Source organism: Falco peregrinus, chromosome 8, assembly GCF_023634155.1.
Source record: "Falco peregrinus isolate bFalPer1 chromosome 8, bFalPer1.pri, whole genome shotgun sequence".
Lineage (NCBI taxonomy): Eukaryota > Metazoa > Chordata > Aves > Falconiformes > Falconidae > Falco > Falco peregrinus.
This window is the reverse complement of record NC_073728.1, coordinates 55,696,765-55,715,504: the sequence shown is the minus strand read 5'-3', so window position 1 is coordinate 55,715,504 and position 18,740 is coordinate 55,696,765. Positions and strand designations below refer to the sequence as shown.

Here is an 18,740-nt window from a genome sequence, read left to right as displayed (position 1 = left end):
AACCAGCTTGTGGCTGCGGTGCCACATCTCCCTGGTACCAGCTGCGGGAGGGAAAAACCCCATCAAAGGCGGAAAGTGGGAGTGATGGAGGTGGGCTAGGACCAGGCTGGGTGCTCAGGCTGGGGCACATGTGGGCGGTGGGATGGTCACACAGAGAAGCAGCAGGATGTGGCTGTGAAAAGGGACAGAAACAGCCGGCGCCTGCCTGGCAGGGCCAGGATGAGCAGGATGTGGTACGTGCCCAAGCTGAGTCCCAGCTGTGCAGCCAAGGTCAGGGAAAGCGCAGGCGAAGGTGAGTTGACCGGCCGCATGCGAGCAGCCACCGAGCCAGCCCTGGCTCAGCCGGGACAGCAACGCATGAGCGGAGGGCAGGGAAGGGGCAGGAGGAGGCAGCCATGCGGGACAGAGCCTGCTTGGGCCTGCTCAGCCCCGGGGTACCCGGCCTTGGCTCAGGGCCAGGGCAGAGCCGCGGTGCCGCAGCCAGCCTGCCGCTTGCAAAGCCTGCGCCCCCCGCACCCACCGGGGGCTCAGCCCCTTCTGGTTGGCACCCTGTTGCCTCTGGCCCCTACTGACAACGCCTCTACCACCCAAGATGCCTCCATGCTTTGCTGAGAGCAGCTGTCGCCCGGCAGCTCCTGCACCATGCGAGGAGCTTGTGCACAGGCAGCGGAAGGAGGGTCTCGGGTGGGCTGCGGAGGTGGAGCTGGGGGAGGGGCTGTGGCTGCGCTGCTCTGAGAACAAAGCCTGGCAGCAGCAGGCTCGGGGCTCCCACCGTGTCCCCGAGCGGGGTCCCACCACATCCACTCCCAAAGGCAGCTGAGCTGCTTGCGGGGCGCCTGCCGCAGCCCTGGCCCCCGCGCCGGCCCTGGCAGCTGCTCTGCAGCTGCTCGCAAACTCTTGCAGCCTCTTAGGGCGGCTCTGGCCTGGCCTGGCTCGGAGATGCTGGTGCAAGGGGCACGTGCAGGCGTGGGGGAGTGGGCAGCACGGGCAGGGCTGGCAGCACCCTGTCCCTGTCCCACTGAGCTTGGAGGTCTCATCTGCAGGCTGCTCCAAAGGGCTTTCTTTGGGAAGGGCCATGCCAGCATCAGCCCCAACTTGTGGGGCTCAGTCCCTGTATGCTCCCCACTGCCGCTCTGGCATGGAGACCCCCTCAGCGTGGTTCTGGTGGGGGCTGTGGGCTGTGCCGGGGGTCGGGGGGACAGGGAGATGCTGCCTGCCCTGGCAGGAGTGTGCGGACCCAGCCGGGACCCCTGGCAGAGCCCTGTGCGGGTCAGTGCAAAAGCAACTGTGTGTTCACATGGAGGCAAAACCTCCTGGAAAAGGCACCATTGGGCAGAGCCTGGCAAGGTCCCGAGGGCACCGGGGGGGGGGGGAGGTTGGGAGTGGCAGGGCTGGAGGAGCAGGTGGGCAGCAAAGGGGCCCCCACAAAGGCTGCACCCACTCGGGGAGCTGGGGGCACAGGATTCCCGACGTGCCATGTCCCCAGGGTGGAGGGGACATGGGGCAGGGTGGGATGTGGCACGCAGAGCAGCACCCAGCACACGAGGTCCCCAGGGCGCAGAGTCCCCGGGAGGGGGTAGCACAGCACACCGGTCCCTGGGACCGAGGTGAGCCCAGAGCGCAGGACCGCTCGGGGTGCAGGTTCCCAGGAGGGAGCTAAGCTGGGCTGCAGGTTCCCGGGGTTCGGGATCCCCGGGGCGGGAGGTGGCTTGGGGTGCGGGGCCGGAGCCCAGCCCGGGGTGCGGGTCTCCAGGCTGCAGGATCCCGGGGGCGAGCCGTGTGCGGGCCGTATGCGGGGGCAGCCCGGGGCGGGGCGGTGCTGCCCGCACCCCAGGGGGCCCGGCCGGGTGCTGCCGGCGGGGTGCCCCGGGGGCGCCCCGGGGGCGCGGCGGGGGCGGGGGCCGGGCTGGGGGGCGGAGGGGGGGGGGGGGGGCCGCCGTTCGCGGCGCTAGGACCGGGCGCGGCGGCGGGCGGAGCCTCCCCGCCGCTCGCCCCTCCGCCCGGCCGCTGCGGCAGTGTCTCGGAGGCGGGCAGGCGGCCGGTCCCTCCGGTCCCCCCGGCAGCATCCCGGCCCCGCCATGGCTGGCGTCGGCTTCGCGGCGCACCGCCTGGAGCTGCTCGCCTCCTACCAGGACGTGATCGGCGAGGACAGCCCCACCGACTGGTGAGCGCGCCCGCCGCCGCCGCCGCCGCCCCTTTGTCCCCGCCGCCGCCGCCGCCGCCGCCGCCGCCGCCCTTTGTGCACGGAGCCGCCCGGTAACACCGGCCGCGCCCCGCGCTGCGCCTCCCGCCGCCCCGGGCCCGCGGTGCCGGGAGCCCCGGCACACAAAGGCGGGCGGGGCGGCAGGGGGGTGCGTGTGTGTGCCCGGGCCGCCGTCGCCGGTGCCCGCACCTGCCCGCCGCCGCCGCACCGGGCCGGGGCGCGGTCCCCGCTTTGTCTGCGCCGGGCCGGCACGTGCGAGCTCCGGGAACCCGCCGCCCCCGGGAGCCCCCGGCACGGCCCGACCCCCCCTGCTGGGCAGCGAGCGCGGGGAGCGGGGGGTTCGCGCACGGCGGGGAGGGCCTGGGGGGTCCCCCCAGTGCTGGGCCCGGCCCCGGGTCCCTCGCCATTGTCTGGAGCCGGAGCCGCGGGCAGGGGCGCCCCGGTGTGTGTGTGTGTGGTGGGGGGAGGCGAATGGGGGCACCCCCAGCCCGCCCCGCTCCCGGCCGGCCCTTCTGCCCCGCGGAGCGAGGCCTGCGGCCGCGGGGGCACCGGGCATCCCCCCTTCACCCCGGCCCCGCTGTCCGCAGCCCCCCGGGCTTATGGGGTGCCCCATCCCCGGGGGGCCGCGGTGTGTTGGTCTGGGCCCGCCCCGCCGGGCTGGGGGTGCCGCGGGCTCGGGGCGGGGGGTGGCCTCCCCCGGCGGGACCCCCCGGGCTGCCCGTCCCTGCCTGCGCCCCCAGTGCGGGGCAGCCGGGGCTGCGGCCGCCGGGGCTCGGCCCGGTCCAGGCCCCGCTGCAGCCGGCGCAGCATCCCGCAGGGAGCATCTCCCCAGTGCCCACCCGCATCTCCCAGCCCCGCCTGGATGCTGGGGGGCTGGCTGGGGCCGTCTGCTCCGGGACCCCCTCCTTGCCCCCCTGGGTGCCTGCGCCACGCGTGTGGGGGGTGCTGCTGGCACCCTGGGGTGCAGGTCGCTGGGCCAGAGCTGGGGTGCTGGGCAGCGTTTGGTGCTGGGTACATGCTTGTGCATGCTGCTCTCTGGCAGGGGTGCCTGCTGTGCACCCAGCGCCCAGCCGGGGAGCACCCAGCACCCAGCCGGGGGCTACCCCACTCTAGCTGGGTCCCTGCTCATGGGACAGGGCTGGGAGCCCCCTGGGCTGTGTGGGCCTGGGCAGGTCCCCGTCCCTGCCAGCCCTGGCTCTCCCAGGAGCCCCGCGGTCCCGCTGCCAGCCCGAGGGTGCCGTGGGCGAGCGCGGTGCATGTTGCCGGCCAGGAGGCAGCTGTCAGCCCTGGGTACATCTCACTTCCCGGCATCCGCTGCAAAGGAGCCTTCCCTGCCAAAGCTGCTGAGAGCAGCAGAAACGGTTCCCGGGAAGGTGAGTGCTGGGGCTGCTCCCCCCCCGCTACCTCCAGCACTGAGCCCCCAGCCAGGCAGCAAGCCCCCACCATACCCATCCTCGGGGCTGAGGTCACCCCATCATCCCCAGCCCCTCCATCTCATAGTCATCGGGGATGCCCACCACTTGGTGCCAGTGGAAACAGCATCATCGCTGCAGGGCCCAGGGCCTGGGTGCAGGATGAGGGGTGATGCTGGGGGGGCTCCATTGTGCAGGGTGATGGGGACCAACCCCCAGTGGTGGCCTGGCCTGGGGGAGCCAGGGGCTGTAAGGACACTGCGCCAGAGCCCAGCCCTGGGCTGGTGCCAGGGGATGCCGTGCTCTTGCCCAGCCGGGATCCCTGTGTTTAGTCTGGGATTCCCACCGCCCCGGGCCCCCCCCACTTCAACCCGGTCCTGGAGGGTCGGAGCATCCCCTCCCCCTGCCCGGCCCCGCAGAGGCTGCTGGGGCCCATTACTCGATCAGAAAGGAATTTGGTGCTGCTTTCTGAGCACGCCGACTCCCTGGAGCTCCCAGCCACATTGGAAACACATGTGCCCAGGCTGGGGCGGGTGGGCTGCAATGCTCCCCCTCCCTGGCCATGATGTGGGGGCCAGGCAGCTGTGGGTGACCCGGATGCTGGCACCCACGGGCACTGCTCCGCCTGCTCTGGTGAGCAGTGGGGCCATGTGAGGGCAGCTGGGCCACTGTCCCCTCGGTGGGGTGATGGGGGATCCTCGCTGGAGTCCTCCGGCTGTGGGCAGCCCTCCTCCCTGGGCTGCACAGGGCACCTCCACCCACGGGTGACACACATGCCCAGAGCCCAGGGAGTGGGAAGGGGCTGTATTTGTTGGGTAGAAGGATTAAAGCCCATGGAAGCAGGTAAAGCGATGCATGACGCTGCCTGCACCCGCTGTGGCACTGCTGGTCCCTGCTGTCAGGGCTCGTGGTAATGCTGTTGGGGTCCCTGGGGGCACCCCTGGGAATGCTGCTGGCCTCTGGACTGGAAACCTCTGGATCCTCCATCCTGTCTTGGGGTCAGGTCATGTTGGGCCGAGCTTGGGGCAGGGCTCTGTTTCTGTGGCAACCCCCAGCTGCCCTGCATCCTGCATCCAGATACAGCCTGCATGGTGGGGTCCTGGAGGGAGGGCAGGCAGTGGGTGCCCCCAGCACCCACAGGGCTCCTGAGGCAGTGATGCTGTGTCTCTGCCCTATGCAGCCAGCTGTGTCCCACGCTATGATCCCCCAGCCCCTGCTTGTGGTCCTGGGCTCCCCCAAACTGCTGCTGTCCTCCCCCCATTCCTGGGGGATCACAGCAGGTTTCCTGGGCCGGGGCTGCGGTTGCAGGCGGGGGCTGCGTTTGCTGCCCTTCCTGGCGCAGGCATCGCAGACAGCGCTTTGCAGCTGCTTTGCCGGCTTCAGGCCGGGAGCTGGTGACGGCTGGGGCAGCCGATTAGCGGGATCGGGAGGTGCGGATTAAAGTCAATCTTGTTGGTGCAATTATCTGCGGCTCGCTGCCAGGGGCTCAGGGGGTGGGGGGTGCCAGGGGTTGGAGGGAGGCCCCCTCTGTGTTAGGCACCCGCCTGCCTCCCCCTTGTTTTTCAGCTCTGGGGGTCCAGCTGTGGCCTTGGTTTGGGGGTGGCTCTGCTTGTAGGGACCCCCCCCCGATTCCTGTCCCCCAGGCTCTGGCTGGAAGCTGTGGGCTCGGGCGAGAATGGCTCTGCCTGGCACCGCGGGGATTTTGGCTCTCCAGCGAGCACCGCACGGGCGCCGCCAACCGAATGCCGATCGGCAGAGCTGCGTGCCCGCCCCAGTGCAGGGACTGAGGGGGGGGGAGTCCAGCACGGGCGGCCCCGGCTTTCCGGGTGCAGCGCGTGACGGTGGCAGGCAGGTTTGGGTGCCTGCCAGGCCCTGGCAGGTCCCTGCTGCCTGCCTGCCTCCCCCGCTCCCCTCCACTAATCACCTCGTCATCAGGGCGAGCTGCATCCCAGCTGGGATGGGGGGGGGGGTGTTGCCATGGCGATGGAGGATGCTGGTTGCCTAGCAACATCCATCCCCTCGCCCACCTGCCCTGGACTGATTTGGTATGCGTCCTTCCCCCCCTCAGCTGGCTGCACACCCCTGAGTAGGTGCGGGCTGGTGGGGGTCCCCACGGAGCCCCGAGGGGGCTGGCTGGGGCGCGGTGGGAGCGAGAGGGGGTTTCCCATCCGCTGGGAACGGTTTCCAAGGAACAGTCTCCATGACGGCCCCATCACACCCCGGCGGCACATTGATTTGCTGCTGCTGGTGCTCTGGCATCCTCCCCCGGCCTGGTGCCTGCCGGGCCGGCGGCTCACGCAGCTTGGCACGTGAGCGGCCCCGAGTCCCCTGCCGGTGCCTGGGGCTGTCCCCAAAGCTGGTCAGTAACTGCCAGGGTTGGGGGAGATAGGGACAGTGTACAAGAAGCTGTGGTAGCATGGCTTGTGGCATGGCACAGCAGCCAGCTGGTCCCTGTGCCCAGGTGACCTTTCTGTCCCAGACCTTGGGACCCTGCCCCACGGCTGCCAGCCAGCAGGGTGGGCGAATAGGTCCTGTCCAAAGTCCCACATGCCCTGACTGGCAGTCCGGCCCTTCGTGATGGTGATGGACAAGGGTCTGAGAGTGGCTGTGTGGCAGCTTGGGGACACCTGGCCAGTCCCCCAGGAGCTGCCCTGACAATGTTAGCAGGATGGGGGGGGCCTGTCCCATGCTCCCCCTGGCTATTGCTCACCCACGCTGTCTCCCCAGGGCCCTCTACACATATGAGGATGGCTCCGATGACCTGAAGCTGGCAGCATCAGGAGGTAAGTCCTCTGTCCCCACAGCTGGCTCAGCTCTGCCAGCGTTATCCCTGGCACCCATCCTGGTGCTGGGTGGATGTCGGCTGACGGTGCCGTGCCAGGTGGAGGTTTGCTGGAGCTCTCTGGCCACTTTGAGATCCAGAAGGTGATGTACGGCTTCTGCAGCGTCAAGGACCCCCAGGCAGTGCTCCCCAAATATGTCCTCGTCAACTGGGTGAGTGGGGGGGGCTGTGCCTGGGGGGACTGTACTGTGCCCCCGGTGTTCTCAGGGGCACGGCTGGGTGCGAGGGAGGAGCCTGTGGTGGCTGAGGGCGTGTGGGTCCTGCTGCCCCGTGGTGGTCAGCTGGGTGGGGGTCACCCTGCCACCCCTCTCCGGCTCAACCCCTTCCCGGCTGCCATAGGTAGGTGAGGATGTGCCGGATGCCCGCAAATGCGCCTGTGCCAGCCATGTGGCCAAGATCGCTGAGTTCTTCCAGGTGGGTGATGTCGGGGCAGGTGAGGATGCTGCCAGGGCACTGACCCCAGTCCCTGACGGCTGCTTGCCCCCTCACAGGGTGTGGACGTCATTGTCAACGCCAGCAGTGTGGAGGACATTGACCCGGGGGCCATCGGGCAGCGGCTCTCCAACGGGCTGGCCCGTGTCTCCAGCCCCGTGCTGCACCGCCTGCGGCTGCGGGAGGACGAGAACGCTGAGCCCGTGGTAATGTCCCCGTGGTGGTGATGGCGATGATGACGGCGATGGCAGCGGGTGCGGGGCATCCCTCCCGCTCGGGGCTCCTGTCTGCCACAGCCCGTCACCCCGTGTGCCACTTACTGTTATTCCCCCTCACTGATCCCAGCCCCTCCGCCCCCCCTGCCTCTCCTCCGTCCCAGGGCACCACTTACCAGAAAACCGATGCCACCGTGGAGATGAAGCGGCTCAACCGGGAGCAGTTCTGGGAACAGGCCAAGGTGGGGTACGGGGGGGCAGGTGGTAGCCCCTGGGCAGCGGGATGAGCCACTGGTGGGCTGATGGGCAGCCCTGTCCTTCATCCCCCTGACACCAGAAAGAGGAGGAATTGCGTAAGGAGGAGGAGCGGAAAAAGGCCCTGGATGCCCGGCTGCGGTTTGAGCAGGAGCGGATGGAGCAGGAGCGGCTGGAGCAGGAGGAGCGGGAGCGGCGTTACCGGGAGCGTGAGGAGCAGATCGAGGAGCACAGGCACGGCAGGGGCCAGGGAGGATGTGCATGGAGGGGATGGCTGTGCACGTGCTGTGAGCGTCTGGGTGGGCACATGGGTGTTCATTCATGGGGTGGGGTTGGGGCAGGGACTGGCAGGAGCCGGTGTCCAGCTTCTCTCCCGTACCCCATTTTAGGCGGAAGCAACAGAGCATGGAGGCGGAGGAGGCCCGGCAGCGCCTGAAGGAGCAGTCCATCTTTGTAAGTGCCGTGGCAGGCGTGAGTGGCAGGCATGGGGCCAGCATCAGAGCCTGGTATTGCCCCCGGGCGAGGGCTTTTCCCAGCCAGGTCCCCAGGGCATCCCAGAGCTGCGGGGTCACACTGTGTCTCTTCCCAGGTGGACCAACAAGACGAGGACGACAGGCAGCAGCTCAGGAAATCTGAGTCAGAGGTGGAGGTTAGTGTGGTGGCAGCCATGCCCAGTGCCAGTCCTCGCTGTCCAGCCAGCGGTGCCCATGGCTGGAAGGGGACCCGGCCGGAGGGTGCATGGGGGGTGGTCCTGCAGCCCCATGCCACTGGGGCGGTGCGTCTTAACCTCCTCTGTCCCCACAGGAGGCTGCTGCCATCATTGCTCAGCGGCCTGACAACCCCCGGGACTTCTTCAAGCAGCAGGAGCGGGTGGCCTCGGGCAGCAGTGACGCCATCTCACCGGGCAGCCACAGGACAGGTGAGGGGCTGGGGTGGCTGCGGGCACCAGGATGGGGGGGCACAGAGATGCCAGGGGAGGCTGTGGGCTGCGGAGCAGGTGAGTGTGGTACCACTGGGGCTCCCTGCAGCTCAGTGGGTCATGGCAGGATCTGGGAGGACCAGGGATGTAAAGTCAGGAGGAGGTGTCCTCTCTGCCATCCCCATCGTCACGGCTGTGGGTGCTGGGGGCACAAGGACAGCAGGGAGTTGTCCTGCTCTGCTGCGCCACCATCACTGTCGCTGCCATCGTACCTCACGTGGCCCCTGCGGCTGGGGCAGCTTGGCGGGGCTGGATGCCAGGGTGACTTCAGCAGGATTGCTCCTTGCTGGGTGTTGTCCCCTCACCTGTCATGGCACCACACTGGCAGACAGGTTGGCAGTGTGGTTGGTGCGGCACGGTTGTGTAGCTGGAGGTCTGGGGGGGCTTGGCAAGGAAACTCATCCCACGGGGGCAGCTAAAAGGGGCAGGAGTGTGTGGGGCAGGCGTGGGGTACCTGGCGTGCTCCTGGCTGGCAGGGGATGCCCCGTGGGCAGCCCCACAGTCTGGAGTCCAGCCCTGGGACTCTTTTTGGCTCTAGGGCAGGGGCTGGCTGTCCTGGTGGGTGCCTCTGGCCATGGGGCTGTGTGGGGGTCGTCCTGGGGTGCTGTGCTGTAGGGGCTGTGCAGGGGGGAGCCTGTGATGTCTGTTCTTGCTGTGGGACCATGCCATGGGCTGTGCCGTGGGGCTGTGCTGTGGGGCTGTGCCATGGGTCGTGCTGTGGGCTGTGTGTTGTGGCCGTGCCGTGGGTTCGTGCTGTGGGGGCCGTGCTGTGCCTGAGCAGATAACTGGTCCCATGGCTATGTCCTGGCCTCTCTCCCCACCTGGCCATGCAGCACTGCCTCCCATCCTTCTGTGCTGCTGTCTTTCCATCCTCTTCTCCTGCCATCCACCCACCCCAATGTCAGTGCTGCTTCCCTCCCTGCCATCCTCCCATCCTGGTGCCCTGGTGCCCCGGCCCCACCGTGGCTGCGCTGAGCAGGGACTGACCCATCTCTTTGCTCTCTCTCTCTCTCTCTCTCTCTCTCTCTTCCGTCCGTCTGTCTGTCTTTCTCTTGGCAGGTCGTCTGCACTGTCCTTTCATAAAGACAGCTGACAGTGGGCCACCTTCTTCCTCCTCCTCCTCCTCCTCCCCCCCACGGACCCCCTTCCCCTATATCACCTGCCACCGCACCCCAAATCTCTCCTCTTTCTTCCCATGTAGGTAGCTGGGAGCCCCTGGGTGCACAGCTCCGGGGGGCTGAGCCACGGGCAGCTGCCCCACAGCCCACCCCAGCCCCACGGCACAGCGGACCGACAACAGAGGCAGCGCCCCTCCACGGGCACCCCGAGGGGGACGGGTACCCCAGCAGGGGCTGCACCCACACCCATGGGCACCCTGCATGCCTCAGCTGGGGCTGGCCCCACAGTGGGTGCTGTGCCCCTGGGGCGGGGGGATGCGGCAGCCTGTGCCCATGGGGCAGGTTGTGCCTGCGGTACAAGGATGGAGTGCTGGCCAGGCTGCGCCTATGGGACAGTTGGGGATGGCGCAGAGCTGTGCCCGGGGAGGTGATGCTCTGCCATGGGATGGAGCAGGCTGTGCCCATGGGATAGAGGGGGCACCAGGCAGGCTCTGCTCGCAGGGCAGAGGCAGATGGGGCAGGCTGTGCCCATGGGGCAGGAGGAACCGGGGCAGGCTGTGCCCTTGACCATGAAGGACTGTGCCCATAGGGCAGCGTGAGATGGAAAAGGTTGTGCCCAGGATTGTGTGGGGCTGTGCCCATGGGGCAGAAGGGGCCAGATGGTGCCTGGGGCCATGTGGGGCTGTGCCTCTCCCTGGTTAGGGGTAGCAGAGCACAGCTGTGCCTGCAGAGGCAAGGCTGTGCCAGGGCCCAGCTGGGCAATGTGTGGCCAGGGCCAGCATGCACCATGGCAGGTATGGGGCTGCCTGTCCCCAGACTTGGCAGATGCTGCAGCTGCAGTGGGGGTGCCTGGAGCGGGTCACGGTGGTTGCTGCACCCATGGGTGCCTCTGCCCTGCCGTTGCAGGAGGGGGCGACGCAGTAGCAGGTACATGGTGACTTGCATTTGACAGCTCATGGCCAGGTTGGCGTGGGGCAGGAGCAGGGGCAGCGCTGGGGTACTGGTCTCCCCCATTGTGGGCAGCCCCCCCACATCACCCCCGTCTCCCTTGTCCACAGGCAGCCAGTCGGACGCCTACCGCAAGTCCTCGGCAGTGGGCTGCAGCCCCTGCGAGTCCAGCCCGGCTGCCACGCCGCTGGGCGAGCCAGGCACCCGTGCGTCGGGTGACGAGACGCCAGCAACGCCCAAAGGTGGGCGCAGGGCTGGTGCTGCCTGCCCCTGCATGCAGCTGCCTGGGCATACCCCCGTGGTTCCCCACAGCATGCCCCCTGCTGCAGCCCCCTTGACTCCTCTGCATCCCCCACTGCAGCCCCGGTGCTGCAACCCTGCCATCCTCCCTTGCATCGCTCAGTGCATCCATGCTGTCCCGTCTGCATCTCTCGGTATATCCCCCGCCGTCTCTTGCTGTGTCCCCTAGCACGTCCCCGCCGTACCCACTGCTCCGTGCCGGTGCATCCCCGCCGTCTGCTGCATTCCCCCAGTGCAGCTCCACTGTCATTGCTGCATCCCTGCCGTTGCCAGTGCATTTTCTAACAGTGCATCCCTGCTGTCTCTGCTGCACCCTCCACCATGCATCCCCCAGCCATCTCCAGCACATTGCCCCAGCCGGTGCACCTCCACCATCACCAGTGCGTTCCCCCGGCTCTGTATGCGCCTGCCATCTCTGCAGCATCACCCCAATGCAGCCCTGCTGTCTCTGCTGCATCCCCTGATGCAACTCTGCCTTATTTGCGCCATCCCCCAGTATGTCCTTGCCAGCGTTGCTGCCTCCCCCCACGCAGCCCCACTGTCCTGCTGCATCCCCAGTGCAGCGCAGCCAGCTCTGTTGCCATCCCCATGTGTCCTCACTGTGTCCCTACTGGGCCCTTTGCATCCTCTGGTGCATCCCAGCTTGCGCTTCTGCATCTTCCCAGTGCACCTCTCCCCATCCCCTCCACATCCCTGTGCCTGCCAGCTACTCTTCCCCCACCCCAGCAGGGCCCAGACACCCACGAGGGGATCACCTTGCCCCACATCCTCTCCCACCACGTCCCCGTGGTGCCCAGTCCCCTGGTGCGTGCCAGGACCGTGCCATCGGTCCCCTTCCTGCCCAGCCACTCCCACCCATCCCTGCAGCATCTCCCTGCTGTGCCCAGCTGCGCCCAGCTGCAGCCCTCACCTTGGGTGTCCCCCAGCCCTGGACGATGGGGGGGGCTGTCCCCACTGACTGCTGTCATCCCCCCCCTTGCAGATTCCCCCAGCCCCAGCACCCAGGAGGCCAGGCCAGCCACCCCCGAGCAGCACTGGCCCTTCCTGGGGCCTGAGGACAAGGCCACCGAGCCCCCTGGGGACGAGCCCAGCCCCCGGCCAGTGTGGACAGCGGGGGATGAAGCCCTGGGGGACCTGGTGACCCTGGAGCCCACCGAGCCCTCCCTGCCACCCGTGGCTGCTGAGCCCCAGCCCGGGGGGACCCCCAACCCCGAGAGCCTCATCGACCTGTGGCAGAGCGACGAGGCGAGTCCCCCGGCTGCCTGGCCCCTGCCTGCTGCCCCTGTCCCCGAGGGTCCCCCAGCCACGCTGCCTGACGAGGGGGCCCTGCTGAGCCTGGACGAGCTGCCCGAGCCCCCCGCCACCTTCTGCGATGCAGAGCAGGAAGAGGAACCGGTCGGCGAGGGGGACTCCCAGCCCCAGGGGCTCGACTGCCAGCGAGCCCCCCAGGAGGACACCCCCGGCCGAGAGACACCCCCCATCACCAATGGGGAGATGGCCCCCAAGGACGGGACGCCGGGTCGTGGGGAGCAGGTGAGCATTGCTGGGGTGGGGGGGGGGGGGAGGGTGATGGGGTGGCTGGGGAGGGGTCCTGACTGCCTGCTTTGCCCCCCCTGCTGCTTGACCCAGGCCAGTGAGGGCTACTTCAGCCAGTCCCAGGAGGAGGAGGTGCCCCCCCCAGAGGAGCTGTCAGCCAAAGCCCCCCAGCCCATCTTCTACAACAAGCCCCCAGGTGAGTGGGGACAGTGACGGGGGGCGGGGGGGGGGCTTATGGTGTGACTCTCTGTGGGGCACCCGCACCCCCCTGACATGAATACCCCCACCCCACAGAGATCGACATCACGTGCTGGGATGCTGACCCCCTGCCCGATGAGGAGGAGAGCTTTGGGGGGGCCCTGTAAGCCCGGGCCCTGCTGCCGGCACAGGCAGCCCGCCCCGGCCGGCGCGGGGCATGAGGGGGCTGCAGCTGGGGGCCGGGCCCCCCCCCTCACCCCGCCGGGGCCCCGCAGGATGAGGCCTCTGGGTGGGGGCCACCTCGCTGTGCCCCTGCCCCGGGGCACCTTTTACAGCCCCGCCGCCCCCCCCCCCCATCTCCTCTCTTTTTTAAGTTGTCGGTAGGAGCTGTGTCAGTCCCCCAGCCCCCCCTTAGCAGTCCCTCCCTGCTGCCCCAGCGCCCCTTCGCGGGGGGGGATGACACATGCTCGCATCCCCTGCCTGGCTGTGGGACAGGGTCCTCATTCTTTTCGTGCCCCCCCCCCCCCCCCCCCTCCAGGAGCCCCCCAGTACTTTGCACGATTTCAAAAAAAAGAAAAAGGATAATAATAATAATAATAATAAATGAATATGGCAATAAAGTGACCCAACCGAGGCAAGGCTGCGGCCGGCGGCGCCCCCCCCCTCCCCCCCCCAATCCCGGCAGGGAGCTGGTGTGGGGTTTTTACTCTCCCCCAACTCCTTCCTCGCCGGGAGTCCCGTCCCATCCCCCCCGCTTGGCCCCCGCTTGGCCCCTCTTCCCCCCCTCTACGGTAACTGTTTTTGGAAAGCACAAGTTCTGTACCGGAGGTGTGCTCATGTCTGTTAATAAATAAAGCGACTCCCACAGGGGCTGTAGCCTGCTGCGGGGGGGTTGGGGGCAGGGAGGTCTGGGGCAGGGGGCTGCTGGGCGGAGGGTTTCATGATGCCAGCCTGCCGGGAGGCAAACCCGAGCCACAAACTTTTATTCTTAAACTGTAACAAACAAAAAATTTAAGAAACAGAGCAAAGTCCAGGTCCCCAGCGCCCCCAGCCATGGGGGGGCCAGCGGGGGCCAGATGGGGAACCAGCCCCTTCCACGCCGGCGGTGATGGCCCGCGCCGGGGCGGGTGTCCCCAGGGTGACACGGGCAACCGAACCCACCCCCCCATCCCCACCGGAGGGGCACCCGTGGCAAGGCCCGGGGGTCCCCCGGGGCCGCTGTTAGACAGCGGTAGTCCTGCCAAAGAGGGGCATGGAGACCGGGAGGTGCCAGGGTCCCGGCTCGTAGGTGTCCCTGCTGCTGAGCTCCGAGTCCGTCCAGCTGGGAAACATGCGGGGGGAGCACTCTGCCTGCAGGTAGAGGTCCGGGCAGGCAGGGCCGGGGCTGGCTGAGCGGGGCAGGTGCAGTGCCGAACCGTAGCCGGCATCCAGGAAAAGGGGTTTGTAGCTGGGGGGCTGCTCCTGCTTCTCCAGCCGCTCGTGGCTCAGGAAGGGGGCGTTGATTTTGCGGTAGAGCCCCCGCGTGTCCATCAGCACCTCGCTGTATGGCGGGGGGGGCTCTGCCATCAGCAGCGCCTCCTCGTAACACGGCGGCTTCGACAAGTCTGACTCTGCAAGGCAAAGCCCCCCCCCCGGACCCCCCGCTGCCGTCAGCGCTGCGCCCTGGCTCTCGTGCTGTGTCCCCCCAAAAAAAGGGGGAGGCGCGTGCTCCGAGGATGCCGGGAGCCCCTCCCTGCTCCTTACCGTGCCGGCAGCTCCAGGGCCGTGGGGGTGGGACATGGTGGGGGTGATGATGGTGGGGATCGAGGCGGAGGCGGTGGGGAATGGCGATGCCAGGGGGGGCTGCCCCCGTAACCCTCGTAGTGCAGCGGCTCCAGCTCCAGCGCACGCAGGCTCTGCTCCCGCAGCCGCTCCTCCTGCTGCCGCTTCACCCGCCGCCGCAGGTAGCTGCAGAAGCAGCACAGCAGCACGATGAGCCCCCAGATGAGCCAGAAGCCCGCGAAGCAGGTGAGGAAAGTGTAGGTGCCCTGGGACATCACCATCTTGGCTGCCGGCCCTGGGGGGAGGCCCCTGCCTCTCCCTGCCCTCGCGGTGGGGGACGGGATGCTCAGGGCGGCAGCAGGGCCAGGGCAGGACCCGATGCTGTCGGGACCGCTGAGGGCATCTCCCCGGGCTGTGCCCGGTGGTGTCTCCTCTGGCCCGTGGGTGCCCGCCGTCAGGGGTCCGTCCTCGCCATGGAGCCGGGGGGGGCTGGAGCGGGTGGGTCAGGCCTGGGTGCACTGGGCGGGCGGCGGGGCTGGGGGCCGGCAGGGCGGGCGGCGGGGGGCTGGTGGGGTCCCGCTGCCCATCGCTGGGAGGGGGCCGCCGGGGAGGGGGTCCTGCAACGAGACAGACGTGAGCGTGAGCGTGGCAGGACGCGGCAGCCCGTTCCCATGGTGACTCGCTCCACATGCGCAGCGGCACCGCAGCTGGGGGGGGTAGCCATACTGGCCCCACACGACACCCCCCCCCACCCCCCACCCTGCTGCAAACCTGCACCCCACCCCAGCACCCCGCCGTGGCACTGCTGTGCACCCCAGGCCAGGAGGCAGATGCTGCAGCCCCACGCCATTGACACCTTTGAGATCACGGGGCATCCGTGGGCATCTCTGCCTGCCGCCCACCCGGCACACCCCAAATCGGCCACAGAGCCCTGGCAGCTTGCCCCCCCTCACTGTCCCACAGCAGGGAGCCCCGGGACGAGGAGGGACGTGTGGAGCCGCCAGCTGCCTGCGGCATGTTGCGCTCATGGGAGCACGTGCGCCGTGGCTGCCGCTGGCCTCGCAGCCACTGAGGGGGCTCAGGGGACGGTGGCACCCCGACCCGGCAACGCAGGGCAAGGGGATGGCCGTGATGGGAACATCACCCCTGCCAGGTGCCTGCCTTTAGGCAGGGTGACAGCTCGGTCACATCCAGCCAAGCGCCGGGTGGGGATGGTGTGTGCTGGGGGGGCAGCTGTGCGCATCAGCGAGCGAGGAGCAGCACCCATGGGTGCTGGCAGGCAGGCGTGTAAGGACCTGTCAGGATCATTATTATCGCACTGTGGGAGAGCAGGGGCCGGCTGGCGGGGGAGAGGGCAAGCACCGGAGTGGCCGAGGTCTGCGCGACCATCGCTCCCATGTTGCCTCTGCCAGGCAAAGGGGTGCGGGGTCCCTGGCCACCCCGCGGGGCAGGGCCACGCTGCTGGCGAGGGGACCACGGCCGGGCCACCGGGTGCCCGGGGAGCTGGGGGAGCAGCGGGGCCGAGCCCAGTCGGAAGGAAAGCGGGATGGGGGAAGGAAGGGGCCGGGGAGCCCCGGTCACGCTCCGGCGGGCGGACAGCGGGGGCCGCTCCATCACGCAGACAAAAGCGGAGGCAGGGGCAGCGCCGGGCCGTGGGTCCTTGTGGCGGGGGTGTCCCTCCCCAGGGCGCCCCACGCCGCCGCCGCTGTCCGGCCGAGGCCAGCTCGGTGCGGGTGCAGCTCGCCGGCCGCGACTGCAACAGGGTCCCCGCCAGCAGCCTGGGTATCCCCGGGGGGGCCCGTGCGGGGAGGGCCGCGGATCGAGCACCGGGGGTAACGGCCGGGGGGACAACGGGAACCCGGGCAGGGCGGGCTGGCGGCGCCTGGGGACCGGGGGCGTTTGCAGCTGGGGCGGGCGGGGGACGCGGGGCTGCCGGGACCGGGGACGTGCGGGCTGGGGGAGGCGCGGGGCCGGGCTGGGAGACACCCACGCCGGGCGGGGTACGGACCGGCCGCCGGGCCGGGAGCGAGCCGCCGAGCCGGGGCCCGCCGGTGCCCCTGGGCTGCCCCCGGCCGCGGCCTGGGCCCCGCTGTCCGCGTCGCATCCCCGCCCGATGCCTCCGGCGGGGACGTCCCGGCTCCCGGTGCCGAGCGCGGCCAGCCCTCTCCTCCTCCTCCCTCCTCCTCCTCTCCAGGGGCGCGCGCCCGCCGGCGACGGACCGGACACGCGCGCGCCCCGGTCCGCGCCGCGCGCCTCCGCTCCGGCCCCCGGCTGTCGGTGGCGGCGGCCCCCGCGCGCCCCCTCCCCGGCCCCGCTGCCCCCGCGCCGCGCAACAGGCGGAGGCGCCGCGCCCTCTCCCTCCGCGGCTCCCGTTACCGGCGGCGGCAGCGCACGTGGCTCAGACGGCGGGCGGCGGCTCCATAGGGCGGCGGCGGCGGGGGGGAGGGGGGGCCCGGTGCGCGCCCGGTGCGCGGCGCCGCCGCCTCCCGGCGCTGCCTTTGTCTCCGGTGAGCGCTCCCGCGCCGCCGCCGCGCGCCGCCCCGCCCGGGCTCCCGCCCCGCCGCTCCGCCCCGCCCTCGGCTCGGGGAGGGACCCGGGAGCCGCGGGCCCCCCCGCACCCCCCACCCCGGGAGCCGCCGCGGAGCGGGGGCTACCGGCGCGGCTCCGCACGGGGCGGGGGGAACCGGCGCTGCCCCGGGAATCCCCCCCTCCCCCCGCCCCTTCCGGGGAACGGCCGCGGGATGCCGGTGGCATGAGGGCCGTGGCATCCCCGGGGGTGGCCGCGGGAGCCCCACGGGGCGAGGACCCGGGATCCTCGGGTGATGGCCCCGCGGCCCCGGTGGGGTGATGCCACGGGCTCCCCCGTTCGGTAGCCTTGCACTCGCCCGGGGGGGCGTCGAGGGGGGGCCAGTCGCAGCCTCCTTGGCGGAGGGGGGGGCAGCCACGGGCTCCCCCCACCAGCGCAGCACTAAGACGGCGGCAGGGCGGCAGCTCAGCCCGAGCGAGACCCTAACGGCCCCGGCCCGCCGGGCACGGCCGCGGGATGCGTGGCTAAGGGCAGGGATGGCAGCCTGGCGCCGAGGGACAGAGGTGGCCCCACGGACACCTCGCTGGCCTGGCCAGGCACTTGTCCCCCTGTGCTAGTGCTCCCCAGCTGTTTTGCCGTCGGGGGGGGGGCCATCACCAGCTCTGCTCTGCTGTGCCCGAGGCCGGTGGTCATGGCCATCGTGGGAGACCCCTCCAGGGTCCTTGGGACAGTACCCAGCATGGGGGCACCCGCTGTCCCTTTGCCACACCCTGGGGCTGTGCCAGGAGCCTGGTTACAAGGCACGGGCCAGCCCTGTGCCAGGGCCAGAGGCTGGGGGGCTGCCCAGTGGCGGGTGCCCCTCACAGGCCGTGACCCCGCTGCCACTTCCTCCCCGTGGGCAGGGTGGTGGGCACCCACCGCAGCCGCACACACAGCACATTGTTCTGCCGGGCCTGGCCGGAAGGATTTCCTCCCTCTTGGCCAGGGAATGACCCCGTGAAGCTGCCCACTCCTGCCACGGCCCCGCAGAGCACCCCCCGGCAGCCAGCCAAGCCCTGCCACCTTGCCCCGGAGCAGGGCCATGGTGGCCGTGCCTCCCCCAGCCCCCTCGGCTCTGGCCCCGACTCACCTTGCTGAAACTGGTCTCCTGCGCTTGGACCTCACAGCGTGGCCGCGGCCGCCCAGCAGTGCCGGCTTGAGGGGTGTGGGGGTGCCCGAGCAGCACCCGCGGTGGGCAGGGGGCTGCGGCCATGCAGGGGGGATGGGGTGCTCCCTCGGGGCAGGGGTAAGGCAGAGGCTGGGGGTATGGCAGGGCCCACAGGCATCATCAGGCCAGGGTGAGGGTGGACGGGGGGAGCCAGGCCTCCGGCCCCGCCAGTGCTGGGGGCCGGGAGCTGCCTTCCCCTTCCCCACGGCGGCGGGGGGGGGGGGGAGGCAGGCGGGGGAGCGCTCCCCCGAGCCACATGGTGGGCTGGAGGAGGAGCCGTTGCCCAGGCAACAGCTGAGAGCATCTTTCACCCCTGAAAATCGTGTGCTGGCGCTGCCACCACAGCCCCACAGCTCAGGGCAGGATCCCCAGCACCCCAGGGCCCAACCAGAACTCTCCCAGGGCCTGCCATGTCCGTGGGTCCCAGACCCGTCGGCTGGTTCCCACTCTGGCCATACAGCAGCACCCGGTCACGCTGCTCCCCCCCAAGGGCATGGATGGGGACGAGGCACCCCCCCAAATGCCAGGGCTGGGGCACTGCTGGGCAGGGGGCAGCTGGGGACTGGCAGAGCCCCCTCCATGCCCTGCTCAGGGCTCAGCCATGGGCTGCCCCGCACTCGCGCCCTGCCTGCAGAGCCACGGTCAGCCTGGCTGATGGTGTACCAGGCACCACCAACACGCTGGTGACCCCAGGACCTCGATGCCAGGGTGGCACAGCCCAGGTAGCGCCGACAGGGCGGCACAAGCATTCCTGGCCCGTGTGATGGGAGCAGCAATCCCCAGGCAGTCCCCATCCCCCCACCCTGC

At 69.9% G+C, this 18,740-nt stretch overlaps 2 protein-coding genes across 4 annotated transcripts; one reads left to right on the top strand and one right to left on the bottom strand.

Annotated features, from left to right (window-relative positions):
- The first annotated feature begins 1,968 nt into the window (after positions 1-1,968).
- On the top strand, positions 1,969-13,288 carry DBN1 (drebrin 1). Of its 3 annotated transcripts, XM_055813046.1 has the most exons (15): positions 1,969-2,164; positions 6,343-6,398; positions 6,497-6,609; positions 6,797-6,871; positions 6,949-7,095; positions 7,269-7,346; positions 7,442-7,593; positions 7,749-7,812; positions 7,949-8,008; positions 8,164-8,278; positions 9,398-9,535; positions 10,515-10,646; positions 11,687-12,237; positions 12,334-12,436; positions 12,535-13,288. In XM_055813046.1, exons 1-15 carry the CDS (start codon positions 2,079-2,081, stop codon positions 12,603-12,605), a joined length of 1,941 nt encoding a protein of 646 aa, XP_055669021.1. In that variant the 5' UTR covers positions 1,969-2,078; the 3' UTR covers positions 12,606-13,288. The 3 variants fall into 3 exon arrangements, with proteins under 3 accessions (XP_055669021.1, XP_055669023.1, XP_055669022.1); XM_055813047.1 differs by lacking the exon at positions 9,398-9,535 and having other exon boundaries at positions 1,971-2,164; XM_055813048.1 differs by lacking the exons at positions 9,398-9,535; positions 10,515-10,646 and having other exon boundaries at positions 1,970-2,164.
- Positions 13,289-13,405: 117 nt separating this feature from the next.
- On the bottom strand, positions 13,406-16,921 carry PRR7 (proline rich 7, synaptic). The gene is given in 4 exon segments (XM_055813049.1): positions 13,406-14,048; positions 14,182-14,278; positions 14,280-14,816; positions 16,576-16,921. Coding segments are annotated over 3 exon segments (687 nt in total). The 5' UTR covers positions 14,481-14,816; positions 16,576-16,921; the 3' UTR covers positions 13,406-13,659.
- Between the last annotated feature and the right edge of the window lie 1,819 nt (positions 16,922-18,740).

Coding starts and splice junctions, on each gene's coding strand:
- DBN1 (XM_055813046.1), top strand. CDS start 2,079: ATGGCTGGCGTCGGCTTCGCGGCGCACCGCCTGGAGCTGCTCGCCTCC. Junction 7,096..7,268: donor ACGAGAACGCTGAGCCCGTG/GTAATGTCCCCG, acceptor CCTCCGTCCCAG/GGCACCACTTACCAGAAAAC. Junction 7,594..7,748: donor GAGCAGATCGAGGAGCACAG/GCACGGCAGGGG, acceptor ACCCCATTTTAG/GCGGAAGCAACAGAGCATGG.